This window comes from Heliangelus exortis, chromosome 13 (assembly GCF_036169615.1).
Source record: "Heliangelus exortis chromosome 13, bHelExo1.hap1, whole genome shotgun sequence".
In the NCBI taxonomy this organism is placed as follows: Eukaryota; Metazoa; Chordata; class Aves; order Apodiformes; family Trochilidae; genus Heliangelus; species Heliangelus exortis.
Genome location: NC_092434.1, coordinates 3,481,484 through 3,506,484, shown reverse-complemented (window position 1 = coordinate 3,506,484; position 25,001 = coordinate 3,481,484). Strand labels below are relative to the sequence as shown.

At 40.5% G+C, this 25,001-nt stretch overlaps 1 protein-coding gene across 3 annotated transcripts in view; it reads left to right on the top strand.

The window, feature by feature from the left end:
- The window catches only part of CMIP (c-Maf inducing protein), a 128,762-nt gene that overhangs the window by 6,178 nt on the left and 97,583 nt on the right, over positions 1-25,001 (top strand). The window contains exon 2 of one of the 3 annotated variants that reach the window (XM_071756638.1): positions 16,991-17,065. The exons of the other annotated variants lie outside the window; for them this stretch is intronic. Within the exon in view, the coding sequence (XP_071612739.1) occupies positions 16,991-17,065 (75 nt within the window). The remainder of the gene's footprint in view (positions 1-16,990; positions 17,066-25,001) is intronic. 3 annotated transcript variants of the gene reach the window in all.

The following is a 25,001-nucleotide window of genomic DNA, read 5'->3' as shown; positions in this document are numbered from 1 at the left end:
TTTCTTTAAAGTTGTTTAGTGCCTTTCAAATATACCTTAAATATATAGTTCCTGCAGTGGTTAAAGAAGCATATTTATAAGTCAGTAGTGTTAAGGTATGTGTTTATATGTCACAGAGCTTACATAAAATATGGAAACAGAAGCTATATTCATTGATAGAGTGAGAGCTCTTAAGGCTATTAGCATTAACAACCAGCCAGTAAAATTTACATGTTGAGGAGCATAAATAAAAAGGATACTCAGAAATACTTCTGCCTCACTTTTTGCTTTGGCTGGGGAGTAAAGATGTGGTGTTACCCACTACCTGGTGGTAATAGTTCCCCAGGGGAAGCTTGTAAATTGCTTCTGGTCCTCAGTGGGGACGTGAGCTTGCAACAGAGAAGGGTCTGGAGGAGCTCAGCATCCTCATGGGGCTGGGCCTTGTAGATCTGTGAGACCAATTTTATTATTTTTGTTTTTTTGGGTTTTTTTGGTAGCAGAACAGTGAGGGGAAGAGCCTCCTGGGTCATTGAAGTTGGGGTGGGGTTCTTCTACCCAAGGATGTACTGCCCAGAGAGGTTGTGGGTGCCCCATCATTGGCAGTGTCCAAGGTCAGGTTGGATGGGACTTTGAGCACCCTTATCTAGGGAAGGGAGGTTGGGTTTGCTGATCATTTAAAGGTCCCTGCTGACCTAGACCATTTTACAGTTCAATTCTTTGAAACACAAAAAGGCTGGTTGGTTTTTCAGAGATGAAAGGTGAGGTTGAGAGTCCCATCTACATCAGTGTTCCAGCTGAACAGCTGAAGCCTTGGTCCCACCAAAATCATGGCCAGAGCTTTGCACAATGAGAGGTGTTTTTGGAGGGGAAAATCTGCCAGGTTTTGCAGATAGAGAGGAATAATTTTTTTTGAACTGTTTAATGCACTTCATAGAATTTGTTCATACTTGTGGAGTTCTTACCTAGCAGGTGAGTTTTAATGGGATACAGTAAAATGGCTTCTCTCATTTCCTTCTGTATTAGAAGGAAACCCTGCACTGACAGGGTTTTAATCATTTCCCCACATAGGATTCATTGAAAGGAGAGACCTACCTCAGATAGTTCAAGCTGTTTGGAGTCTTTAGAAGTAATTACAGTGTGGATTGCATGGGTAGATTGTGGCTTGTTTATTAGTGTTTTGAGCAGTTCTGGTTGCATCAGTTTTGCTCTGTGCCTGCATGTAGATATATGTATGCAGTGCTTAATTCCATAAACAGTGGTGTGTTTGAAGATGATTGATACCTTAGCATGTGTAACCCATACAGAGTGCTTGTGCACGTATGTGCACTCAGTAAAACAGCTTTTTTTGCACAGCCTGATGGTGCAGTTATTGGCAGTGATGCTGCCTTAGGTAGTCCTGGCCTGTGCCTTTCATTTCTGCATCTGTTCCATACCCTGTCAATCTGTCTTTTGAACAGTTTGCAGGGTCAAGTTGAGACAATATATTTGGACTGTCTGGGGGACATTTTCTCTGTTTGACCCTTTTGCTGATTTCTTGTCTTTTAACTGGCTCAGGGAGCTGATCTGTTCCAGCATATAGCCAGCCTGTTGAGGAAGAAGAGAGAGGGAAACATGGTAGACTGGAATTGCTGCCAAAAATAATGCATTATTAAATCATTGCGTAAAATTTTCCTGTTTTGCACAATATTTAAGAATGCAGGGGCAATACCAGGAAAGGGAAAAGACAATTGAAAAGCATACATTATAACCCAACACGTCAATGGTGAATGAGGTTTTAGCTCTTGTGGTTGTGGAGGAGAACATGAAGTCAAAACCAGATGCTAAATTAAAAGGCTTTCACTTCATAGGCTTCACACATTTGGAGAATTTAACAGAGCTCTCTGGGTTTTGGAGGAGGGGGTTTTGTTTTAGGGTTTGTGGACATTTGATGTTGCTAGTACTGGCATTTCAAGCACTGAAAGTGATTTCTTGACTTTGCCTCTTGGGCTGTCCTATGCTTGATGGGACAGGGCCAATAGAGTGGGAAATACAAAAGCAAGGAACATGCCAGGTTGCAGACTGTGGTGTCCAGGACATGAATTTATGGTGAGGGCTGTTTCCTTCTACTTTAATCGGAGCTTTCTGTATGTTTTTAAACAATTTTGAATGTTTTCCTTCTTTTGAGAAATTTGGAAAAATAAAAAGGGTCTGTTTTTTCTGGATCCAAGCATGCCTGCTAGATATGTGCCTGCTACTAATTGAGCTCAAGAAACTTGTCAAGTTGCAGTGCCTAAAATCTGAACTGGAAGCACACTCGGTCACGTACGTTCTTGGTCTCACTCTGCTGAAATCAGGAGGGTAATATGAGGAGGGGGATTACCATTCATTGCCTGTAATGTGAATGGCAGGATGTGCTGTTCAGAAAGCCAGAAAGGTTCAGTGAAAGATCACCATGCAGCTTTCAGGTTGGCTACTGGTTGGGAGAGATGGCTGGCCAATGTTCAAGATTGTGCAGCTCTCTACAAAATAGAACCCTAATTTTTTCAGCAGTTGGCAGCAAATGTAATTGCAGAGAGGACAAGATTTTTTTTCTTTCTTTCTTCTTTTTTTAAAAAAAATTTTAATTATGTATTTTTTTAAACGTGCATCTCCATAGCTGAATAGTCAAGGTGCTGTGGGAGGAGTGTGAGCCAATGTCAGTGATAAAGGGAAAGGTGCTTGGGCTTGCTGGGCAGCCCCAGGTGAGGTTGCACCAGGGTGCATGCCCTTCTCATTCCTGATTCCTAGAGTGGTCCTGCCAACCACTGCTGCTGCTCTGTAAGTGTGTGCTGGCTCCCTCCTGCCTCTTCCCTGGACAATAGTGGTTTATTAAGAAAAAAAGTGCAAACTGATTGATCCCTCTTCCTCTATTTGGTCTTGAAATTTGCTGACACTGCTGGGACTGCCCCGTTTCTTGGGGGTGTAGGAAGTAGGTGCTGCTTCTGCTGTTGTCTTGCTTGATATTCCCTTCTGTAGCCATTTTCAATTTGGAAGCAGTAGCAAAGTGTGAGGTTTAAAATGGGATAAGTCTTTTGTGGGCCCTTGGAAGTGTCTCTGCTTTCTCTGCTCAGCATTCCCACTTGTTGCAGGGGCAAAAGCTCTTGCACTGTTCAAAGTATGTTATAGTTTTCCTAGAGTACTTGTTCTGGTCACCAATAGATTGCATGATTTTCTCATTGGGTGGAAAATTTAAAAGGAAAAATTGCTTTCAGTCTCATTGAGAAAGTAATAAGCAAAGCTTAAAAACGAGGAATAAAAAATGAATCTCTGATCCTTCTCAAACCCAAGATCTTTAATTTCATGGCATTAAAAATGAGGATGTTGAATGGTTGGAACTATCACTAAAGGGCTTTTGCTTGTATTTTTGGTGCTTAAAGAAATGCTGAATAAAAGAAAATCCTTTTCTCCTTTAGGAAAATGTAAAACTCAAAGCATACAGAAATGGATTTATGTTTTGTAAGATTTTGTTTACAAAGATGCCACATGTGGTACAATAAATGTTGCCTGAAGAAAAAGGGAGCTAAGTCAGAGGATTTTTTTGAGAATGCATAATTGTATTCCAAAATATAACTTTATATTTTATGAAATAATTTTCTTAGGTGTAAAGAGAAACTGTCTGCAATTGGTAATCAGAAACAATATTTTTTCTCTTACAAATCAACTGTACATATTTTTTAAGTGTACAGATAATTGTGCATATTTTATGGATTACATCTCTGATTTTAACCAAAAGCTAAGACAGGAACTTTGTAAACAAAGGAGTTACTTCATTCTTCCTCATTCTTTATTTATGTGTAGACAGACAGTTAACATCCAACTGAGAAAAATCAGGTAATTGCACGTGCAGGCAGACAGTTTGGTTAATTTTAAGAAGAAAACTCCATTTTTTCTTAAATGTCCTGGAGATACCCATGGTGTGTTCCCAACAGGATGTTTCAGGAGATACAGAGCAGATGTTTTTCAATGGTGAAGCTGTGACATTGTTGATTTTTATATGGCAGTGGCCCTTTCCTCCCACCCTTTGTCTGTCTTGGCTATTTGAATATAAGCACTTGGGACTGGCAAGTGTCTCTTATCATATCTGGATCCTGTTTTAATGGGGTTCTGTTGGACCACAGAGGTTTGTTTTTTTTCTGCTGTAGTACAATTAGTGTGTATTATGAGCAGCCTATGTTTTTTCTCCATCTGTTCAAGCACCTAGAATAAGACTGAATGACTTTGTTAAACATTTTTTGGAGTGGACATTATTAATAGTCAAGTAGAAGCTGCTTTTAAAAGTTTGTGAAGTTTGTCAAGTGGAATCCGACTTTTTAATCAAAATACTAAGGGTGCATAAGGTTTTTCAATAAATAGAAATGTCTGTTTGACCTTCAATGAACAAAAAAAAGAAGAGGGATTACGTTTGGCCTTTAAAACAATCAGAAAAAAAATTACTCTTGGGTGACAGTATAATGAGTTTATTCCACAAGTCCTTGGGTTTCAACTCCATTGTGCTTCAACTGTCTCAAAGTGCTTTATGATCAGTGTTTTTATACATAGGGAAAACAAAGGGATGAATAAATGTAGATCAGACTTCTTAGTCATGTGTGCTGCTCTTGGTTCATGCTCAGTTTGCAGTTCCTCTCAGTGTATGCATCTCTGGTTCTCTCTGGAGTGTCTTAGCTTGCACACCAGCATGTCCTGATAGAATTAACTGAAGTGCTTTGCTCTTCATGATAAATCACTGGCAGAAAGGAAGTGTCTTTGCTTTGGGCACCAGGCTGCATCTTTTTTGATTTGGGTGGCTATTCATTTTCTTAATGGTCGAAAATCTCATTAAAAATCAGTGGAACTGCAGGAGAGTGACTGACAGCAGAATATGGCCCAGGGTGTCTTGCTCCTCTTGCTACCTTTCAATCTTCCTGCAAACAAAATACCTGTTGGGCAAGCAGATGCCAATCAGTCCAAGTGTCTTGATTTCTTTGGCATGCATGCTTAGGATACTCTCCCAAATAGTCCCTTCTGACAACCTACCACTTTGCTTTTGCTTTAGAGGCTTTTTAAGATTGAATTCAGAAGTAGAGAGTAAGTCTGGGAAACCTTGACTGCACTAAAATTTTCAGGATGACAGTGATCTTGCAAAATTACTATAGAAGCAGGGTTTTATGATCCATTTATGAAAAAAGGTTGGCAGTTCCCTCTTCCCTCTCATACCTGGGATTTACTATACAAACTTTTTGATGTTGAGCTCTTAAATTCAGGGATCACTTGAGATGATGATTGCAGAGGCATCTCGAAACACCTCATTTGTCCCCACTATAATACAAACTGTAAGGAGGCTGAAAAATGAAAGTAAAAAGTTAAGTGGACTCTTAGTGGATAGGTGAGCCATTGGTGTAAGCTAATGCAATTCTGCATATTTTTTTTTTTTTCTGGCTGCTGTGCAGTTCTTCTGGTTGGGGATCTTGTGTTGAGGTGTTCCTGGCAGATTGAGAGGATAGTTGCACGATGAGAGATTTCTTTGCTCTGGCTGTTCCAGTGCCAGGCAGGGCTTTGGATGTCAGTGCCAGGGAGGTGTGAGTGTGTGCCTGTCTTGGGTGGACTGATGCTAGGACTACAGCTCTGGTGTTCTGTCATCTCAACAGCTTGCTTAATGTCTTGAAGAAGGTGGGAGGAGGGGACCAAAACTGTGAAAGGCCCAGTGATTCATTGACAAACAGCATTTAGTGTTGCAGCAGAGATTTCCATTTACTTTGATGTGTTGAAGGAGATCCATCTGTGTCCTTGTCTTACTGCTCAGTAGTCAAATGCCCATAGTTTGAGTACCTGTTGATGTCTTGTGGAGGATGAATCATGTTCAGTGCAGCAATCATGTTCCTTATCCAACAGGAACATAGAACACAGAGGTTTATTTGGATGTCTGGAGAAAGAATGATGTTCAGTCTGGTTAAACCAGAAGAAAACCTATGCAGTAGCTGTAAACCACTACCTTTAGTAGACAGGTTATTAGTAGCATGATTATGGGATTTGAAAAGGAGCTTCAGCTTATTGTTTCAGGTCCAGAAACCTGACACTTTTTACGTGTTCCTTAAAAGAGGAATAGAAGCTTCAACTGTGTAGACAGGACCTGTAGTATTTTTGAGCCTTTTTGTTATGAAATGCAGCCAATTTTCTTTCCTGGTATATGGACGTCAGGAGCACTGAGGAAATACATTAGGCAAGTGTGAATTATTAGTCATTACTTTGTTTAGTTTTTCTTTCAACTCTCCATGTTTTTTTCAAATAATTTTAACTAAAAAACAGCCTGACATCCAGAGGCACAGAGCAGGCACTTCCTCCTCTCCCAGAGGAGCAAGTGGCTGGAGCTGAGTTATTGCACTGAAAATCCCATCTACATTGCAACCAAATTATGTGGACATTGAAGAAAAACTAAAAATTGAGTTGGCACAGAACTTTGTTTCTGAAGGTGAAAGTACAAACACTGTCAACATGTCTCATCTGACTAAGAACACGTTTTCTAAGGTTAGATAATTCATCTTTTGTGATTGCTGTGAATAAAACAGGAAATAAAGCTGGAAAAGCTTGAAATTAGGTGTGCAGGACCAGGCATGCACTTTGGTATTAAATATTGACTTACCCCTTCTAGGGAACCACTTTGCCTTTGGAGCCTGAGATCTTCCTGAAGACTGTAACATTGTCTTGCTCTGGTTTTTATGGTGAAGAAAAATTACTGGCATTGAGAAATATAGCTAATGGCTTCTCTCCTAACATTAACATATGCTTCTTTTGGTGATTGTAAGTCATTTCAAAGGTCCCCAGTGTCTTGGGTTGACTAATGGACTTTAAATCTGGTGAAATCAAATCTGTCATGAGAGTTGAGTGTACATAAAGCTGCTCTCTCATGGAGATGGAAGACATAGGAAAGTCCTGAGCCTTCCTCGGTGCTTGCCCAAATACAGGACCAGTTCAGTGTGTTGCTTTAAACCTTTGGACTTGGTGGGTGGGTTGGTTTGGTTCAAATCTGGGGTGAGTCAGGATTGAGAGCACTAACTCTATGCATAACCTGTGTATTGTGCAGGCTTTATGCATTTATGGGGTTATGATATGGCCTGGGTGGATTTAAAGGGAAAGGATGAAGGTGATGAGACAAAAAATTTAAACTAAGCAGCTTAAAGTTAGAGGTTGGATCTGTGTGCTCCAGCTGAAAAAGGAAGTCTCTGAATTGGTGTGGTTGTGACTGGAGCTTTTTAACTCCTCTTGAGGGGATGGAGTCCACCCTGCAGCTTCTTAACATGAGGTGAAGATTGCCTTCTGGGGTAGCCCACAGCAAGTGAGGCCTATGCCATTGTATTTTCCCTTCTGAATGCCATCTAAGAACAAAGGAAATATTTAAATTTGGTGGATAATGTGTTTCCTAATGTCTCTTTGTTTATCCTGCCCACTTTAACTGAGATAAAGATGCAGTACTGTGTTACATTATCTAGGTTTAACGTCAAGGATTTGTGAGGTTGTGTCTCTTTACTTGTTGGAGTTTCTTAGCAGAGATAGGAGGAAAAAAAACCCAACCCTGTGCATCTTCTTGCTTGTACAGACTGTACCTGGAAATCTTTTGAGAGCTGCTGTCTTGAGACCCTTGTGTCTGATCTAAGACTCTTGCTGTGCTCGGATTTCATGTTACCCCATATTTTTTTTTTCTTTCTCTTGCATTCGTAAGAAAAGCCTGTACAAACAATGCTCTGCTGTTTCCAAACACTGAAGTTTTCCCCTTTGCTTCCTGTTTTTGTAGTGTGTTTGTGAAAAGACCTTGTCTTCTTTGCACTGGAGTTAACATCAGTGTAAATGCACTCAGCATTAGCTCCTCTGTGTTCAGCACGTAGGAACCTGAGTTTCTCTTCAACAAGCATTATTACTCCTTATTTATGGTAAGACTAGATAAAAAAGGGCTTGTGCATATAAAAGTGAAAGCTCAGGCAGTGTTAAATCATGCAGTCATGAGCTTGTTATTTCCCCTCCCCCCAAGCATTCAAGCCAGTTAGTAACCTAGTGATCTATACATGAGGCTTTAATTGGATATATGCCCAGAGTGCAGATTAATATGGAAAAGCTATGAAAGCATGGGTTCACAAACTTTATTTGACCACATGAGCACCTTCTGCACGATCCCATGTGGAATGTGTGAAAGATTCTCAAAACAAAGAAATACCTTCATCTATTTGGGCAGATCTGCATGTGAACCACAGGATACAGGGGTGATGTCTGCCTTAAAGTCAGTAGAGTGTTGATTAAACAGAGCTTCCTCAGCCTAATACTCACTTCATGCTTCTTGGGAGTGCTTTCAGTGGGGCAGAGGTGTATCTGTGGCTTATGTGTATTTTACTCATCATCTTAGGTTTTAGTTTTGAAATTGCTGAAGTTCTCTTTTTACAATTGGATATAATCTTGGCTGCCTTTGGAGGTAAGGGGGAGGAGGGGCAAATCTCCCTGTAGTGAAATGAAAACAAGCAGATGTCTTGACTGCAGCTGGCTGGAGATGAATCATTTCATATGAACTTGCCTGGAGAACATGATCTTACTCCTCTATAAACCTATACTCCAGAGGGAAGGGAGAATCCCCATTAGTCAATGACACTCTCCTGGCCTAAAATTCCAGTGTGTCTTGTTTGCAAATCACACGAAGCACAGACATGTTCTGTATTCAGTAGAGGCTTTCTCAAGTTTGAAAACACTTGTAACATGGATTTTGTTCCTCTTCTGGGATTTTTTTTTTTTACTAAATGAAAATTACAATATCCCTAAAGATGTGAAAACAGCAACAGTCTCACTCCTGTGTCCCCCAAACTAGTTTAATAGTGATAAAATCTCTTCTAAATTGACATACTGTTGTAATAAAGAGTTTGTCAGCTTAGGAGAGCCTTGGTGCAGGTGTAGCTGACCTTCCTAAGATATATCACCCATATCAAAATATTCTTCTTATCCCTTTTGTTTCCCTGTGACTTTCTGGGAAGGGCTCACCTGTTCAGACATGCGACTGGTGGCACTGGATCTCACTGTGGGATGGTGCTGAACTTGTTTGCACATCTGGGTCCCAGAGTGATTTGCTGATGTTGGCTTCTTCAGCCTTTGCTGTCCTAATTTCCTCTTGCAGCTTTGGGTTCTGTGCCAGAATAGCTTTACAGTTGATTTTTAAGATAGCTCAGCATTGGAGATGTGCTGCTTGCAAGCCTCCTGAAGTTCAGGCTATCTTGGTACTTTTTCTTAATCTCCTTGCTGTTTTCTTCATAGTTTTATGGCACATCCTCCAGTTGTTCCCTGGAGATGGTGGGATGGAAGTGTTATCTCCTGTAACATAAACCCTGAGCAACAGGAAGAGGGGAGAGCTGATGGTAACTTTGCTTGAGTAGTTGCAGAAAGTAACACACTCCTGATTAAAGTTGTGTGCAAGTAGTTGCAGCACTTGATTCCAACACTAAAGAAAACAGGGAATAGTCCTCAGCTCTCTGCCTGCAGCAGGAATATGGGAATTGAAGTGAGTCAGTCTTGGGGACATGGCAGTGGGAATGAGGCACTTCTGGGGTTGCAGGTAATTCCCTGGAAGTCTTCGTTGTGCAGAAGGCATTAATTGAGGAGATGCATGAGCTGCTTAATGTCACATCATTTCCTCATCAGAGAGCTGGAAGTCTCATCTATCTGTATAGCTAAAAACAGAAACTTTCTGGTTTTCATTAGGTTTTAACCTTTGAGAAAGAGGTTTACATGTTGTCCAGCATATTGTCCTGCATTGAACCTCTTGCTGTGTAGCTTGGATTTTTGGCTGCCATTGTGTCAGCTGTGGGAACAGAGGCAGCAGTGTGAGGATGGACATTTCAGTGGAGATGAGGAGAGAGCTGTTTCTGCTGTTTTTTTCAGTGAAGTGCAGCAGAGAAGGGATGGATGCTTCCTCTTGGTAACTGATGTTACCATCTGTGATGGCTGCCCTGGTCTCAGCACTGCCAGATCTTTACATTTGAGTGGCAGGACGTGGCAGAGAGCTGGAAACACAGCATGATACTGGGTGTTTTTTGCCTGTTCCGGAGGGGATGGGAGTGTACCACACACTCCTGCAGATGGTAGGGAGTTCCCAGGATCTGATGCATTGTGTAGGCAGCAGAAAATCCATAGTGCAGCCCACCACTGGCAGATTAAACTGGAGAAGAGGGTGTGCTGCACTTGCAGAATCAGTTTTGCTATGTGAGATATCTCATTTTTCAGAACCAGGTGTACTCTTAATTCTGGTTTTCCCAAAGTGCCTGTATTTCGGACTGTCTTGCCTGTAGCAAATACAGGTGAGAGACATTACTCAGTGAGCCCTGTGGCATTTGCTTTAGTTTGTCACTATTTCAGCCAGAGTTTTTATCCCTGTATTAGCTTTTATGTCAGAGGAGGTGTTACACAGAAAAATAGTTACTTGTATAAAAAAAAAGGAGGGGTGCTCTTTTAAAACTTTTTTACTTTTTTTTTTTTTTTTAATTAAAAATTATTCAAAATCAAGATTCCTGCATCTTGGTTGAATGTCTTAAGTGTAAAACATTTCTGAAGGTGGTTGTGTCTCACAGCTATTTATCTTGACCAACTAGATCTGGTCAGTGAGAGGAGATGCCTTTTCCTCTGGTTTTATGTGTCACCAACATACTGAGTTTTGGGAGAATCAGTGAGACCCCAGGGCTGGATCTGGGCACCTTTGGTCTTTTTAGCATTTATTCCCCCAGGAGGTCATGGTAATTTCAGTTGCATGACCATGAGCAGCCATCACGTGCTAGATGTGCTCTTTGTGGCAAGCTGGTTGAGTGATGGGGAGTACCTTTTAGATCCACTAATAACCTGAATTTTCCTTCATCTGTGCCTTTGGGAACATTTCAGTACTTTGTCTGGCAGAGTATCACGACTCAGAATCGTGTGCAGAAAAATGTCTGAAGCACATTAAACAGAATGACTTGAGAGTAAAAGACCAAGTCACAACACTGTCGAGATGAAACTCATTGAGTCGATGGGGTGCAGTCTATATGTGACTGGGAAACCTGCAGTGATGCCAGGATAAAAAATTGACCACAGTAGACAAAGTTGCACTTATGTTTTTGTGACTTCAAAAATCACAGGAATGAAGAGATTTATTTTTTTTTTTAATTATTCCTGTGGTCACAAACTATTGCAAAGACTTCTTAGCAGAGCCTCCAACAGGCTGAATCTCAAAAAATAAAGGTGGTGAGAATGGGAGAGAGGAAAAAAAAAAAAAGAAAAGAAAACCATTCTTTTTGGCATTATATTTGTGGCTTGGCACATCTAGATCCTAGGAGTCCATTTCATTGTTTTTATTCATAACATCTTTCTCTCTTGTTGAGAATCACTATGAGTGATCTGGCATCTGTACCATACTAGTAAAAACAATCTTAACTACTTATAATTAATGAATTGTGTAAGCTGGCAGTCACTGACTGAGGGGTTGGAAGAACAAATAGAAGGACAATGTAAATTCTGGATTAACTGGCAATGTGTATCAGTGAAGGAGCTGCTTTATTTGTCTGGTGCTGGATTGCTTTAGTGTGTGGACTTTTAATGCAGTGTCTTAAGAAAGTGCATCAGTTGCTTGAACTGAACCCTATCTCTTGGCTGAAAAAATAGTGTAAGTTTATGTCATTTTTGGTTATCATGTTATAAAATCATTGTGAAGAGAAAATGCTGTCATGTTTGCCTTGTGTATCTGTCTGGTTTTACTAGGTCGGAAAAATAAACCATTCATTGACCTGAAGTGTTTATGTGGAAATAACATTCCTGTGCTCTGTTGAGCTGCCCCTTTTTTTATTTTAATTTTTTTTAAAATTAGGATAGTGTAGTGTAAAAACAAAAGAGCCAGATTGAGATCCAGCAAGTGAAAGAAGGATGGCTTTCAAATGGTGGCACTTGGTTTTGAATTTTGTTATTCTTGATGGAGAAAAACTATTCCATTAACTGTTTCTTATCAATAGCTAATCTGCAGCAACATATCTTTAAAAAACTCAACCAAACAAGAAACCAACACCACAACAAGCTACCTATACTAATTTCTCAACAGAGGACTTTTTTGGGTACACTTTCTTAGTTTAGACTCATGGTCCATCTTTTGGCTGTATTAAGGATGTACTCCCTTGGCTTTAATTTTTTTTTTTTCCTTGTGTATGCCTCCTCACATGGAAATCTTACCAAATAAAATATGGAAAGAGGACTGCTTAAAGTAGAGCTGATGTTCTGGGCACTGAGTTTGAGATAACAGTACATATTAAAGGCAGATGAAGATAAAACAGCCTCAGGAACAAAAGGGAGGCTTTAAGAAGCTGTTTAATTTGTGCAAAGCTGCTACTTTTTTTTTTTTCTTTTTTTTTTTGGTTGTCATAGAAATGTGCCAGCCCGTGTCTCTCACAGATGAGCTCACTAAATGAATGGCTGTGCAGGATGTGTCTGGTTTCAATGAAGATGTTTATACTTGAAGAACACAGATGGACTTAAACCACAGCCCAGAATCTAAACACCCCTGAGCTCCTGGGGGAGGGGAGCGATAGGAAATGAAATCTGGATTTTATAGCTCAGGCCTGCATCTGTCCTCCTTGATTTGGCTTTCTGAGCTATTATGGGAAAGTAGGAGAGGAATATTGTCTGCAGTAAAGAGGGTTTGTTTGTTGTTGAACTTTAGGGGGGAGGATGATTTTTTTCTTTGGCCCAGGTCCATTGGGTTGGAAGAACTTTCCTGCCTAGATGTCTTTGCAGGACCATCACTGCTGAATTTAATGATTTGCAGAGATGTTACTCTAATGTGCAGTCTTTAGCAGGTAATTTTTCTGTCATTTCAGTACTTCTGTTACCCTTTGTCTTTCGAGGGAAAATATTTTGAATGAGAGCTGACAATCTGATCTCCCACGCTGCGTGTGAAACGCTGTGTTAGAGGTTTATTAGAAGTTTGTGCTTAATTTTTCCTGCTGCAAATGACTGCAAATGGTAGAAGCAGCATCAAACCTGGTGCAAGAACGAAGAATTTGCTCACGACACAACCAGTAATCTTCACTGAGGTGTGTCAGTCAGTGTTGAACAGATGTAGTGCAGTCAACAAACACTGTGTACTGTGAACAGGGCGGTGTTCAGCACAGGCAAAAAATGTCCTTTGCAGGATTTAGTCTCTGGATTGTTTGCTTCTGAGCATAATTCTGTGAATTATTTTTACTTCCAAGCAGCCCGTTATTTTTTTACTTTCCTCTACATTTGGCCCAGTCCGAATGCCTCAAAGGAGCTTAGGTGTAAAATGACAATAGCTGTGGTATCTCCAGGGTTTTCAGGTATCCGAAGGATTTGTTTATCTGGCTGTCTTGCTTTCCTTGGTTTTCTATTCCTGGAGCTGGGCTGCCGGAAATGATGCATGTTGCTGAATGCAGAATGGACCTTGCTGTGCCAAGGCATGTACTGGGAAGAATGGGATACTCTGTCCTATTAATTGGTATAAATAATCAACAATATGGAATAAATGAGATACTGGCTGGTTGTTTTGGTTTTATTTTTTTTTTTTTATTTTTTTTTGGTTTTAAGTATTCCTAACAAGTGGAAGAGTGGAGGGTAGCATCTTTTAAAATGAGATCAGTTCTTACCAGAAGTGTCACTGTTGGAGAATACTTGAAGGACTTTACACTCTTACCTGTTGAAGTGTATTGGAGCCTTGACTTAGGTAATGGTGTTGAATTCTGCTGTGCACTCTTCTCTTGATATCCTGTTTTTGCTTTTTTTTAGCTCTCAAGCGTCCTCCTTCAACTTGTATTGGAAGGTAGTTTGGGTTAGAATTCTCTTGCCTTTTAATGACAAATATTTAAGGCAAAATGAATTCTTCACACGCAAAAAGCTTTGTGAAGTGCAGTTTCTGCACAAAGAAATAAGTATTTTGATTGCCTGACTTGTGTTGTGAGATCTTAAAAGGTCCCAGCACTCTGTTAGAGACTTTGCTCCATCAACCCATCCTTATCAGGGAAAAAAGGGACTCATTCACTGCAATCAGAGGAGGTGCAACCTCAGTGTGTTGTGGATCTCAGCACTTTGCTGGCATCAGCTGTCATGCTGTTTATTTTAAGGGTTAATCAATTAGGCATCATCAACTGGGTTTTTTGAGACAGAATATAGATGCTTGGGGTTTTTTCTTTGATAGAGCTCTCTAAATAATTTGTCCTGTATTTATTTCAGTTTTGTAATAAATGCCAAACACTGACAGTAGCTTTTTAATTTCCCTGGTGCATCTCTGCTTCATTCATTTTTCTAAGGGCCTTCCCAGAAAGGGAGTGTACAGCTCGTTACTTTGTATTTAAGGAACTATAAAGTGATCAACATGACTGCTGCCAAATGTGTGAAATTAAGATGGGAAGGATTAGATGACCATTTAAAATAATTTTTTCAGTTATATCTTAGACCTCTAACGACAATATTTGAAAAGGTGGGGTTTTTTGGGTTTTTTTGTCATGCCACTGTTTTCATTATGCCATGGGCAGGCTAAACCAGTGTGGTAGAGCAGGAATACTAAATGAGCAGAGAGGCTGTGTTTTTGTGGGACACATTTGCTGTCCTACTTGCCTGGGAAGTTTGCAGTGATGTGATAATATTGAAAACTGACACTTTCACTGTGGGAGCATTGATGCAGTGCTATTGGAAATTACCACTTTCTCTCTTGGAGTGTTCACTTTTCATCTGAGTTCATGAAAATCATTGCGTTTTTACTCTTGAAATTGGCTTAAATTGCCCTTCTTGGGGGAGGGGAGGCTTTGGTTTTTTTGTTGGCTTTGTTTTGTTTTATTTTACTTCTAATTTGAAACACAGTTTTAACATTTGGATTGTTTGAAACAAAAACAAGAGAAGTCCCAACATGGGCAGAGAATATTTTTAAAGGACTTTATGTCTTTAAGTCTCTAACACAGTCCAGATGTCTCCTATCTCTGCTCTTTCTGTAGCATTTTCTGGCACCGTGTCGTTGGATTTTGAACTTGGTCCAAGCTGTGTGCCAAGTCCTGAAATAAAGTAAATCAGTGAGTTGTTCTTGGACGTTTCTCCTTAATCCAAACGAACCCAAATCAAACTTTAGCTCTGACCTCAGGACTGCACATTAAAATATTTTCCTTTGCCTCCTCAGTTTCAAAGTAGCAAAAGCAGGAGATTACCACTTTGCAGTATTTAAACAGAGTCTTGTGCGACATCCGTGCAGCTGAGGCAGCTGCCTTACTGGGGACCCAGTGCCTGTGAAAACACCAGTCTTGTTTGCCAGCTCTCTGCTTCTTCATCTTAATTCCTATTGTTGGGTCAGGATGCACATTACAACCACAGTGGGAAAGGATTTATTTGGAGGCGTGTGTCGTGTCAACAATCAGATAGTAACCAAAGGAAATATTCTGTAGTGCTCTTTTGCAAATGTGTCTGCCTAGATGTCTTAGAAACTACCAATAGGAAAAGCCTGGTATCCCCCAAAGCATCAAACTTAAGTTCTAGAGTACACTGGGTGTTTTTTCTCTTCCCTTATGCATGTCTCCCTTGGGTTTAAACCCTCCATTGGAACTGGCCTAACATGCAAATAAATGGAGACTGAATGGGCCACCTATTGTTGCTTAACATTGTAGTGACAGCACAGCAGCTTGTGTGGGGAAAAAAGTCCTGGGAAGGTAATGTTGTTTGTAACAACAGTTTAGTTGCTGGAGTGAAGGAGTTGTAACAGTGGGGGACACAAGTTGTTTGGCAGAACATGAGCAGGTTTGAGATGTGCTGGTTTTAATTCCTGGTGTTTAACTTCTGTTTGGCCAGGCTCAGGTAAGTTTAATCAAACCACATCTGTTGTCCAACCCTTTGTTAGACCTTTCAGCTTTCACTGACATGGATGTGATGCTTTCCTTTGGCTTAGCAGACTTTGCACTGGGTCTTCAAATGTGTGAGATGTACCGGGTGTTTTGGTGTAGCTGCTGATCCTTGGTTCAGACAGTGTGGTCAAACTAGGTAGGATTCAGGAGGCTGGATACATCTCAGACAATTCTTTCTTGCAGTGGGGAACAAGAGTTTCTAGCATGCTCAATTGATGTTTGTGGGATTCCTGCAATTGTTTGTCATATTTGGCTGTTCAGGGGATACGAATGTAAAGCTTTACTGTAGAGTAAAAGAAAGTTCCTTTTTTTAACAAGGGAGTAGGGATGACCCTGTTTGATAGAAACATGGCTTGGAAGGTTTACTTGTAGGGTTACTTTTTTTTCATTAAGCAGGTTTGTTCCCTCTGGTCTTCAAGCCAGTGTGTGTCTTTCTGGATGGATTCTGTATAAACACGAAATGGCCTTTGGGGCCAGAGAGCACAAAAATTACCTTTAAGAAGTAGCTGGAACTGCCACATGCATAAAAATAATTAATGATTTTCATGATGAATTCTCTAACTTGAGGTAAATGTTCAGCAGCGCATTCACATGCTGTGATGGCAGTCGGACATGCAGTGATGAAGTTGTTGTGCAGTGGTGAATACCTGAGTTCTTCTACAGAAAAAATGCCATAAAAAAGGAAAGATTTCAGCCCTTGTATGTCTTGCAATTCTTTCATCACTTCCTGTGAGGTGCTGTGTTTGGTGCTTATCTCTTGGATGTTCAGGACTGTTTTGCTTTCTTTGTGGAACACGAGGCATGGGCTGACCAGTCACCCACAGCTCCCTGTGCTTGTTCACTGAGCAGGGATTTTTCCCCTGAGTGTGGACCTCATGTGAACTCCATGTCAGAACCTCTCTGCTCTGTCTGTTGGCTCCTTGCACAGGGGCTGGACCTGGTTGTTCTGAAGAGTGACCTTTCCATCAGGGCTGACCTGCTGAGCTCACTGGCATGGGATCAGAAAACTGATTCCTGACTCAGTCTGGTCCTCTGCTCCTGGTAAATTGTTGTATCACGTTGTAACCTGCATGATTTACCCCACATCAGAAATTACCTGAATATGTGAAACTAAGTTGTCTTCTTTGTCACATCAGGAAGGACGTAAAGGTAAAGATGGATTTTGTGCTCTGCCCTGGAGGAACTGGGAACCAGCCTGCCAGAACAAGGAGGTACAAATTAGAGTCATGGGAGGTTTTCTTTCCTTTGGTGTGCTGCTCAAAGCTTCTTGCTGGAAACAGCTCAGCAGAGATGCTGGGGGAAAGGCTGCAGCAGGCACAACCTTCGTATGTGTGTTTGCAGATAGATAAAAACTGCTCAGGAGATCTTATGGGCTTCGGAAAAGGGATGGTTGGAGATAAAGCTCTCTCAGGGGACAGTGATAAAAGAGCTGAGGCTGAAAATGAAAGAGCTGCTGGGTGATAAGAAGAAGCTTCTGTGTTTTGAGAGCTGGACTTCAGCTAGATAAAAATCTTAAAAGCCCTGTGCAGATCAGCGGAATAATGGCCTTGCCCAGGTTTCGCTTAATTTTCCTTCTGCCACCCAGGCTGTAGGAAGCAGTTTTCATGCTTCCCTGGCAGCAAGATTTTTGAATGTGGGAAACCTGATAGTGTGTCTGCTTAACTACCAGACTTTGGCCTGCTGCCCTTTCTGGTTTCCTTATGGAGTAAGTGCAGTGATGGGAAGAATGTGCTTCTTACACTCGCAGTCATCTCAGTGATAGTAAACTGTAACACTGATACCCTGAGGAGCCTTCCTCTGCCTGCAGAGCCACTGCTGTGCAATGAAGGGGTCACCAACAGGGTAACAACAAGTCTGCTTTAGGTTTGGTGTGCGACAGAGAAACTAAAAGTTGGGGGGGTTTGGTCAGATTTTTTTTTCTCTTCCTTTTTTTGAGGCGGTCTAGATGTTTCTTATTAACTGTCAGCTTAATAGAATTTGCTTGGGTGTTTTAAAAAGCTAACTTGAAGTGGAAGTGTATTAAAAAGAGACATATTAATGTTGGAGGACCCCTTACAATTTTACAATTGTAAAATGGCTTTAGTATCAGTTTGCACGATGTTCAGGTCAACGGAAGGGGACTTAAATATTGTAAGTACAAACATTTATCTGCTGGGAAGCCCCAGTCTGAACATGCCACCAATGGCTTACAGAATTGAGCTGGTAAAGCCTGCCAAACAAAAGCTAAGTATTTAGAATTATTGAAATATTAACTGAAAATATTAAGGTGATCAGTTTGTACTGGAGACAAAGTAATCTTCTGAAGTCATGATAAAATTGTTTTAGTTTTGGGTTATTTTGTTTGGTTTTATTTGGCAGATCTATTGGTGTTTAGAAAATCAGCAAGCTGGAGATGTGAGCTAATTTCAGACTTCACTTTCTGGCAGTACCAAGTGGAAATGAAACTGTAGGTGACAAGCATGCTAAAAGTAAATTTAAGATCCTGAAGAATCAACAGCTAGGGCATTGTAGGTCTTGATACTGCAAAATACTGCATACTCTGAAATCCTGTTGGAAACAGAGTGCTCTGCAATGTACAGAATTGTAGCCAAGAAGCATTCAAGCCAGGTAGATGTGCACTGGGAAGTGATTTGGCAAACACTCCTTTCATCATGACAGAGCTATTTGTGATGGTAAATGCTTACAGGATCCTTGTGCCTTGGTCCTGGGCTACAGCTATGCACAACTGCAGTGTAGAAGCCTGATGCAAAACCTGATTATTAAATGAAGGAATGTTGGAATTGGCTACACTGGCCTTTGGTTTACATCTTGAGACTTTAGTTCTTCAGAAGACTCTTATTTAGTGTATCAGTAACACACACATGAAAGAGCATGATTTCTGACAGTTATTGTTAGAGTGTGCTTTGTTTTTTCTGCTGGAAAGTGTAATTTCCAAGGAAGAAATTTCTAAAATATTATAGAAGCTTTGTGTTCAGTACATGTCAAGTGGCAAACTGCTTACTGGTGTGGTGTCATAGAAAAGGGCATTTATTAATAGGCATTAAGATAATTTGGTTTAGTTCTGCCACCCGTTCCAAACTGTTACCCCAGGGAATCTGATAAATCATGATGTGGTTTCTCATGATGCACTTCATAATAGGATGGTATTACCTTTGTGTCTATGGTGGGGAAGAGGAGCCATACTCTTGTCCAAAACCAAAATCCATGTCAGATTAAGACATGGAAAAAGAACTTCAGAACTTCACTGAACTGAGCGAGTCTGTAAAAAAGAAGATTGTCTGTATGCAGGTATTTCTATCTCCAAAACAAATGTCTCTTAAGCCAGTTGTTATTAGACACCTTTGATGATGAAGGTTTTTCAATTCAAATTATTTTGTAGTTGTACAAAGATGAAAAAAAAAAAGGCTCACGAGCTGTTCTTATTTCCTCCTGGAAACACTCAAGAAATGTTACTGAATTGTTCCAACACCCTTCCCCCCATCAGGAAGGCTTTTTGAGAAATTATATTTCTAATACTTGGTGACAGGTTTATATCTTCAAATCCTTATACAAACATGAAATAAAGCATTTACCTCCGTGCTACTGGAAAATAAGGTTCAGTGTTCAACTGCAGTGCCTCATTCAGCCTTTCTCTTTCCAGTTTCATTGACCAAAGAATGTAAAATAAAATATTTCTTAGCCATGAGTGACTTGTTCTGTGGTGGTAAAGGGTGTTTTCTGATCCTGTTTGTATGTGGCATTATTAATCTCTTTTTCTCAGTCATAGGTAGAAATATATAAAGGTCAGGAAAAGAGGTCAGCATCAATCAGTATCATTATCTCTCATACAGCTAAAACACCTCACTTTTCAGTTCCTGCTCTGTGTAACTTGTTTGTGGCTGCTTGTTCACTGTTTCCTTATTCCTGGAGGTCAGAGGTAAATTTTAGAAAGCATGTTTTCATCTTTCCTGATGAAGATGTTGTTATTAATTTCCACTTGGTGCCAGGCAAGAGTTTCTTCTATTTCATCAGCACTCTTGTGGACAATTTCCTGAAGAGTTCTAGTTGTACAGGCAAATTTGCATTTCTCTCTTGGGGACTGACTTGGACACCCCCCTAGTTACAGTGTAGGGGAAATGAAAAATGAATAGTATACTTTTACAGTGCTGAAGAGAGAGTGAGGATTGCAGATTTACCTGGAATTACTGACTTAGGAGCTGCAAGGAGTCAAAGCTAGGAGAGCAATTCTGGTTGAAAAAGTTGTTTAAGCACACAGGATGAACATGACGTTTTCTCCATTTCAGTGAGTCAGATTTTTTGTTCTGTTTGTCAGGGTCTTTCAAACAGCAGCAGAGGAATGATAAACACTGGGACTGGAACCTTCTGAAAATGTAGGCATTTTTTCCTGAGGAAGAATTTTACTGCACGTGGGAAACTTGCTCGAAGCAGAACTGCAGACATTCAGCAGCACTGTATTATTGAAAGAATTGAGGGCATTCATTCTCTTTCAGCCTGAGCAGGGTTTTGCTGTACTTGTGGTCATCGTGAGCAAATCCCTGTGTCTTTATTTGTGTGTGTTTTTTGCTGTATTAAGCCAGTAGCATTCAATAAACAATGCTAACTTTGTGTAGCTGTTAAATATACTGACCTTTAGTATGGGTTTGCACAAACCATGCACGATGTACCACTGAAATACCAGGGCTGATTTAAGCAAGTTGCTGTTCTGCAATCAAAATATGACATTTCTCTTACCAAACAGATGCTTCATCAGCAAGAGTGACACTTATTTCCTAGGATTAGTTCTCTTTCCATGTATTGGATGCTTTCGTTTGGTACCGTTTCTCTTTCGCTCTTGGTTTCCTCACCTGAAAAATAGAAATAAAAATTGTGTGGCTTTGGGGACAGCCAGGTTAATATTTGCTGAGTGCTTTGAAGCTGTAAGGTCCCATGATGTGCTGTATGGGTTCAACGTGACTATTGCTAAATCATACTCTAGTCAGAATTACAGTCATTAATAGCTCCGAGTCTGGGGAAAGAGTCACTGCAAATACTGTAACAGCTACTTTAACTGGTTCCTTTTAAGCAAACAAAACCTCCTGACATTTCTGCTGAGGAAGTTATAATGGCTTAAGTTATTAAAATGCTGTGGAGTATGTTGTTCCTTACTGGTCACAGTAGCCTTTTTTTTTTTTTTTTCTTTTCATTGAAACAGCTGATTAGTGAAATTCCACCAAAAAATGGTGGCAGTTCTTCAGTTCAGTGGATTTGGAATTCTCTCAGCTTTCTTGCTGTTACTCAAGTTTGTGCCCTGAGCAGATGCAAGCTCCAGTAGTTCAGCAACAGGAGAAAAGGGGAACCTTGAATCAGTGACGCACGTTTGGTAATTTTACTTCCCATTCCCAGTGCCTTGGCTTTGAGTTTTCAGCACATTAATCAGCTTTCTAGAGGGGAATGCCCTATTTTAACAAAATTTAACTCTCTTTGTCCTGGTGGGTTGTTGCTACTGGACTGTCCTGATGTATCCTTTGAGAAATTAGGAGCTGATTTTTGGTGGGATACATTTGTGCTACAGGTCACAGGTTCACCCTGACAAATATTGTAGAAGAGGTACTTTTGGGTTCAGGACCTCCATGTGTGAGAGGCTTTGTGCCTTCTTGAGGTGAGAAGAGTGAGGCTAAGTGTGTATTCAGCATTCTGCAAGGTGAATGGAAAAAACAGGAGAAGGGGCAGCCCGAAGATCTGAGGAGTTCTTGGCTATAAAAATAAGTTTAAATACCTTGCTTTAAATAAGCTTTAAATACCTTGGATGTGCCATCTGTAAAATGGAGGCAATTTCTCTATACTTATTTACCTAATAATATTGATGGAATAATGGAAAAACAAAAGCAAAACCAGCCCCCAAAAGAAGTAATAGAGCTAAGTGAGATTTGAGAAACTATTAAGCTTTTTCTCAGGTATGAACTGGTTGAAATTCTTCAGTCTGTCCTTTGTATTTTACAAAATAGAAAGTGTTTTGAGGGAAGGGAAAACGAATGAAAATATAGAAATTAAAAATGCAGCACTAGAAGAGACAACTGGTAGGTAAAATTTGTGAATGTGTGGGATTATGTTGTTCTATGTGGACAACAAAGAAAAGAAGGCTGGTTGCCAGTTGAAGGTAGGTTTGGATAAGCATAGGCTTGCAAGGGAGAGCTGGAAGTGGGTTAGTCCTTTATACAGTTATCATTTCATAGATCTCAGCTTTCTGCTTTGTGAAGTGTTGTGGGAGATACTCAAGCTGAAAGGTTGATTGATGAAAAGACTCAGGAAGTAGATGGGGAATAAATTGAGAGACTAGCCTTGTTCACAGCCATCTTTTCACTGACTTAAAAAAACCTTCCAAAACCAAACCAAACCAACAAGAACAAACAAAAAACCCAACCCAAAAATCCAAACAACAAAACCCCCTAAACAATGAAACCCCATCCTTCAGTCTTAGCTAGAATGGAGTGCAGTGAGCAGCTCCATTTTGTTTTGTTTTTTCTCTCAGCTGGAGCTCTGATGTTGCTCAGGCCTTTAATTTGGAGTGCTCCTCTCTCAGATACACATGGGCACTATGATGAGCTTGGAGACAGAGGGGTGAATTTTCTCTCATTTGTTTGTTTCACTAGTTGCTCTTAACCAGCCCCAAATATATTGTTTCTAGAATCAGTGCTGCCTTCTCTTTTATCCTTTCCACCTCATTTTGCCCTGTTGTGATCATTCTGATTCAATAGACAAATAAAAATGAGCAAACTCATCACAGTTACTGGTACCAAGCTGAACCTTTACAGGTGAGGATCCTATTGATGCTGGGCTTCTCTCACATGTTGTTTGGGCTCAAGAGCTGTAGAAGTTCCTGAGGATGCAATTTCATGGTTTGAATTAAGCCTGACTTAATCTGTACTGGGAACAATAGGGTTATGTCCCCCAAAACTGCCATGCAGTCCAAGCCCTCTTCTGCACCTGCTTAACTTGTGCAGCTGCATAATTGGATCAAGAATGTGACCAACCTGCAGATTTTGTTGTTATTTTATTTATGGTAGGGTTAATTTTTTTAGCTCTCAATTCTCAGTTTAAACTGCAAAATGTATGTCTCAAATTCCCTTGTGAGTGGGTAGGAGTTGAGGGTACTCAGCCCTTACGGGAAGCCCTTGGTGTTTTACAGGATTAGACCACAAAGTGCTGTGGTGATTTGCAGGGTGTCCATATTTAGAACAGTCTGAGGTATTTTGGGTAGAAGATTATTTGGGGAAAAGTGGGGGAGTTCCTGCTTTTCTGGTACAGAAAAAATTCAAGCAGTTTCTCATAACTGCAGGCTCTGAAGGTTTTGTTTTAGCAGTTTGCTTGTGCTTGGTCTCTCCTCTGAGGAAAGAAATGATGTTTACCTAAGATGCTTGGTAATGAATGACAGGACAAAGGTTAGGTGTGTGTTGAAAAGGCTGGGCATTGATTTCTTAAAGATGTTTTTTGAAAGCTATAGCTATCAGGGAGTGGAGACCTCTGTCTACACAACTGGGCATGTTTTGATCAAAAGTCACTGAAAAAGATATGTCAGTCTCTTAATCTCTTACGCAGAGATGATAATACTGTCAGCTTTCTCATACTGTTCTGTATAAATAAAGTCTTGTTTTAAAGTCTGGCTCAGTGATTTTACATGGACTTCACCCCGTATTTAAGATAATTGCTGCAATACATTCCTGCTTGAGAATAAATTGATTTCTGAATGGCATAATTATTTCTTCACTGCTTATCAAACTGGTCTCCCCAGGCAGTTTGTTTAAAGATCAGATCCTTTCTGCTCATGGGGGCACTGCGGGAAGGTTTGTTGATGGATTGGTAAACAATTTAAACCTCCAAGATCAGAAAACACCAGGCTTCATGCAATAGAGCCTGGGTAGCTATTTATTTTGAGTGTTGGGTCCAATTAAGCATTGTGTTCCCTCGATTTTTAAGAATAGTGCGTGGTCTTAAGTGGCAACTGAAAAGCATTTTACACACCTTCAGCATTTGTGTCCTCAGCATCTGCATGAGCTCATTGCTGCTCATCAAAAAAATGATGTTTCATTCCTGGTACAAAGCCCTGGTATCCTACTCTGCTTTGTCTCTGCATGTTTTGTTCCAGGCTTACTGGGCTGCCTTAGGAAGCAACAAAAGCAAGGGAGAAGCAAGAAGTGGATCTGTTGACAGCTATGACAGAGATCAAATTCCAAGCCAGGCCATGGGATTCCTGAGAAAGGGCTACTTAAACAGGACTCTCCTTTGATTAATTGGAGATAGGGTGACACCTTGGACGTCAGAACTGTATTTGAGCTTGGAATCAGACACAGAGGGTCAGAGAGATGAGTTGCTTAAGGGCTGAAATGTGATCTCTGCTGCTTTCCTCCCTCCCGTCTCCACTTTCTGGCTGTTGTACAGGTCCTCCTTGCTCATGTGGCTTCATTTTATGTTCAGCACTAGCTCTGCTTATCAGGAGTTCAGAAATTTGTGGCAGAATTGGTTGCTTTTCTGCAGAACCTCCCTTTTCCTGTGTCATCACCCTATATATCTCTTTTTTTAGAGCCTTGCACTCCCCTTGGTTCAGTCTTTGGAACCTGCCACCCATTACCCAACCAGCCTCTGCAGACTTGCTTGTTTTGCCCCAGCAAGTTTTCTCATCAGAACAATGTTTTTTTTTGAGTGCTCTATCACTTTTGCTTATCTTCCCTGATAGAGCTCTCCTTTATGTCCATGTTGCCATGTACACCAATATTAAAACAAGGAAAGAAAAGCCTGTGGAAATCAAGATTACTGCCTTCAGTGCCTTGTTAGTGGATGGTGTGGAGAAATGGAAGGAAGTAGTCTACAATGTAAATGTAAATTTAATTTGAAAATTAAATCTCAGTGTTTTTTTCTTGACATCCCCACTAGAAGCATATTTGGTCTCCTTTCATTCTTCCCTTGGGCTTTGGACAGGTTTACTTTAGCCAGACTGTTGACCCAAAATGAAAGACATGGGATGGAATTCAGCTTACTTGGCTTCAGCAGTATAGAGGTTGCTGTAAAGGTGTCTTAATTAAACTAGTCTGCTAAAATCTTTTTGTTGTCAGCTGAATTTGGTGGCTACTGATAGAAATTCATAAGCTGCAAGTTTAGTAATTTAGTGTCCAA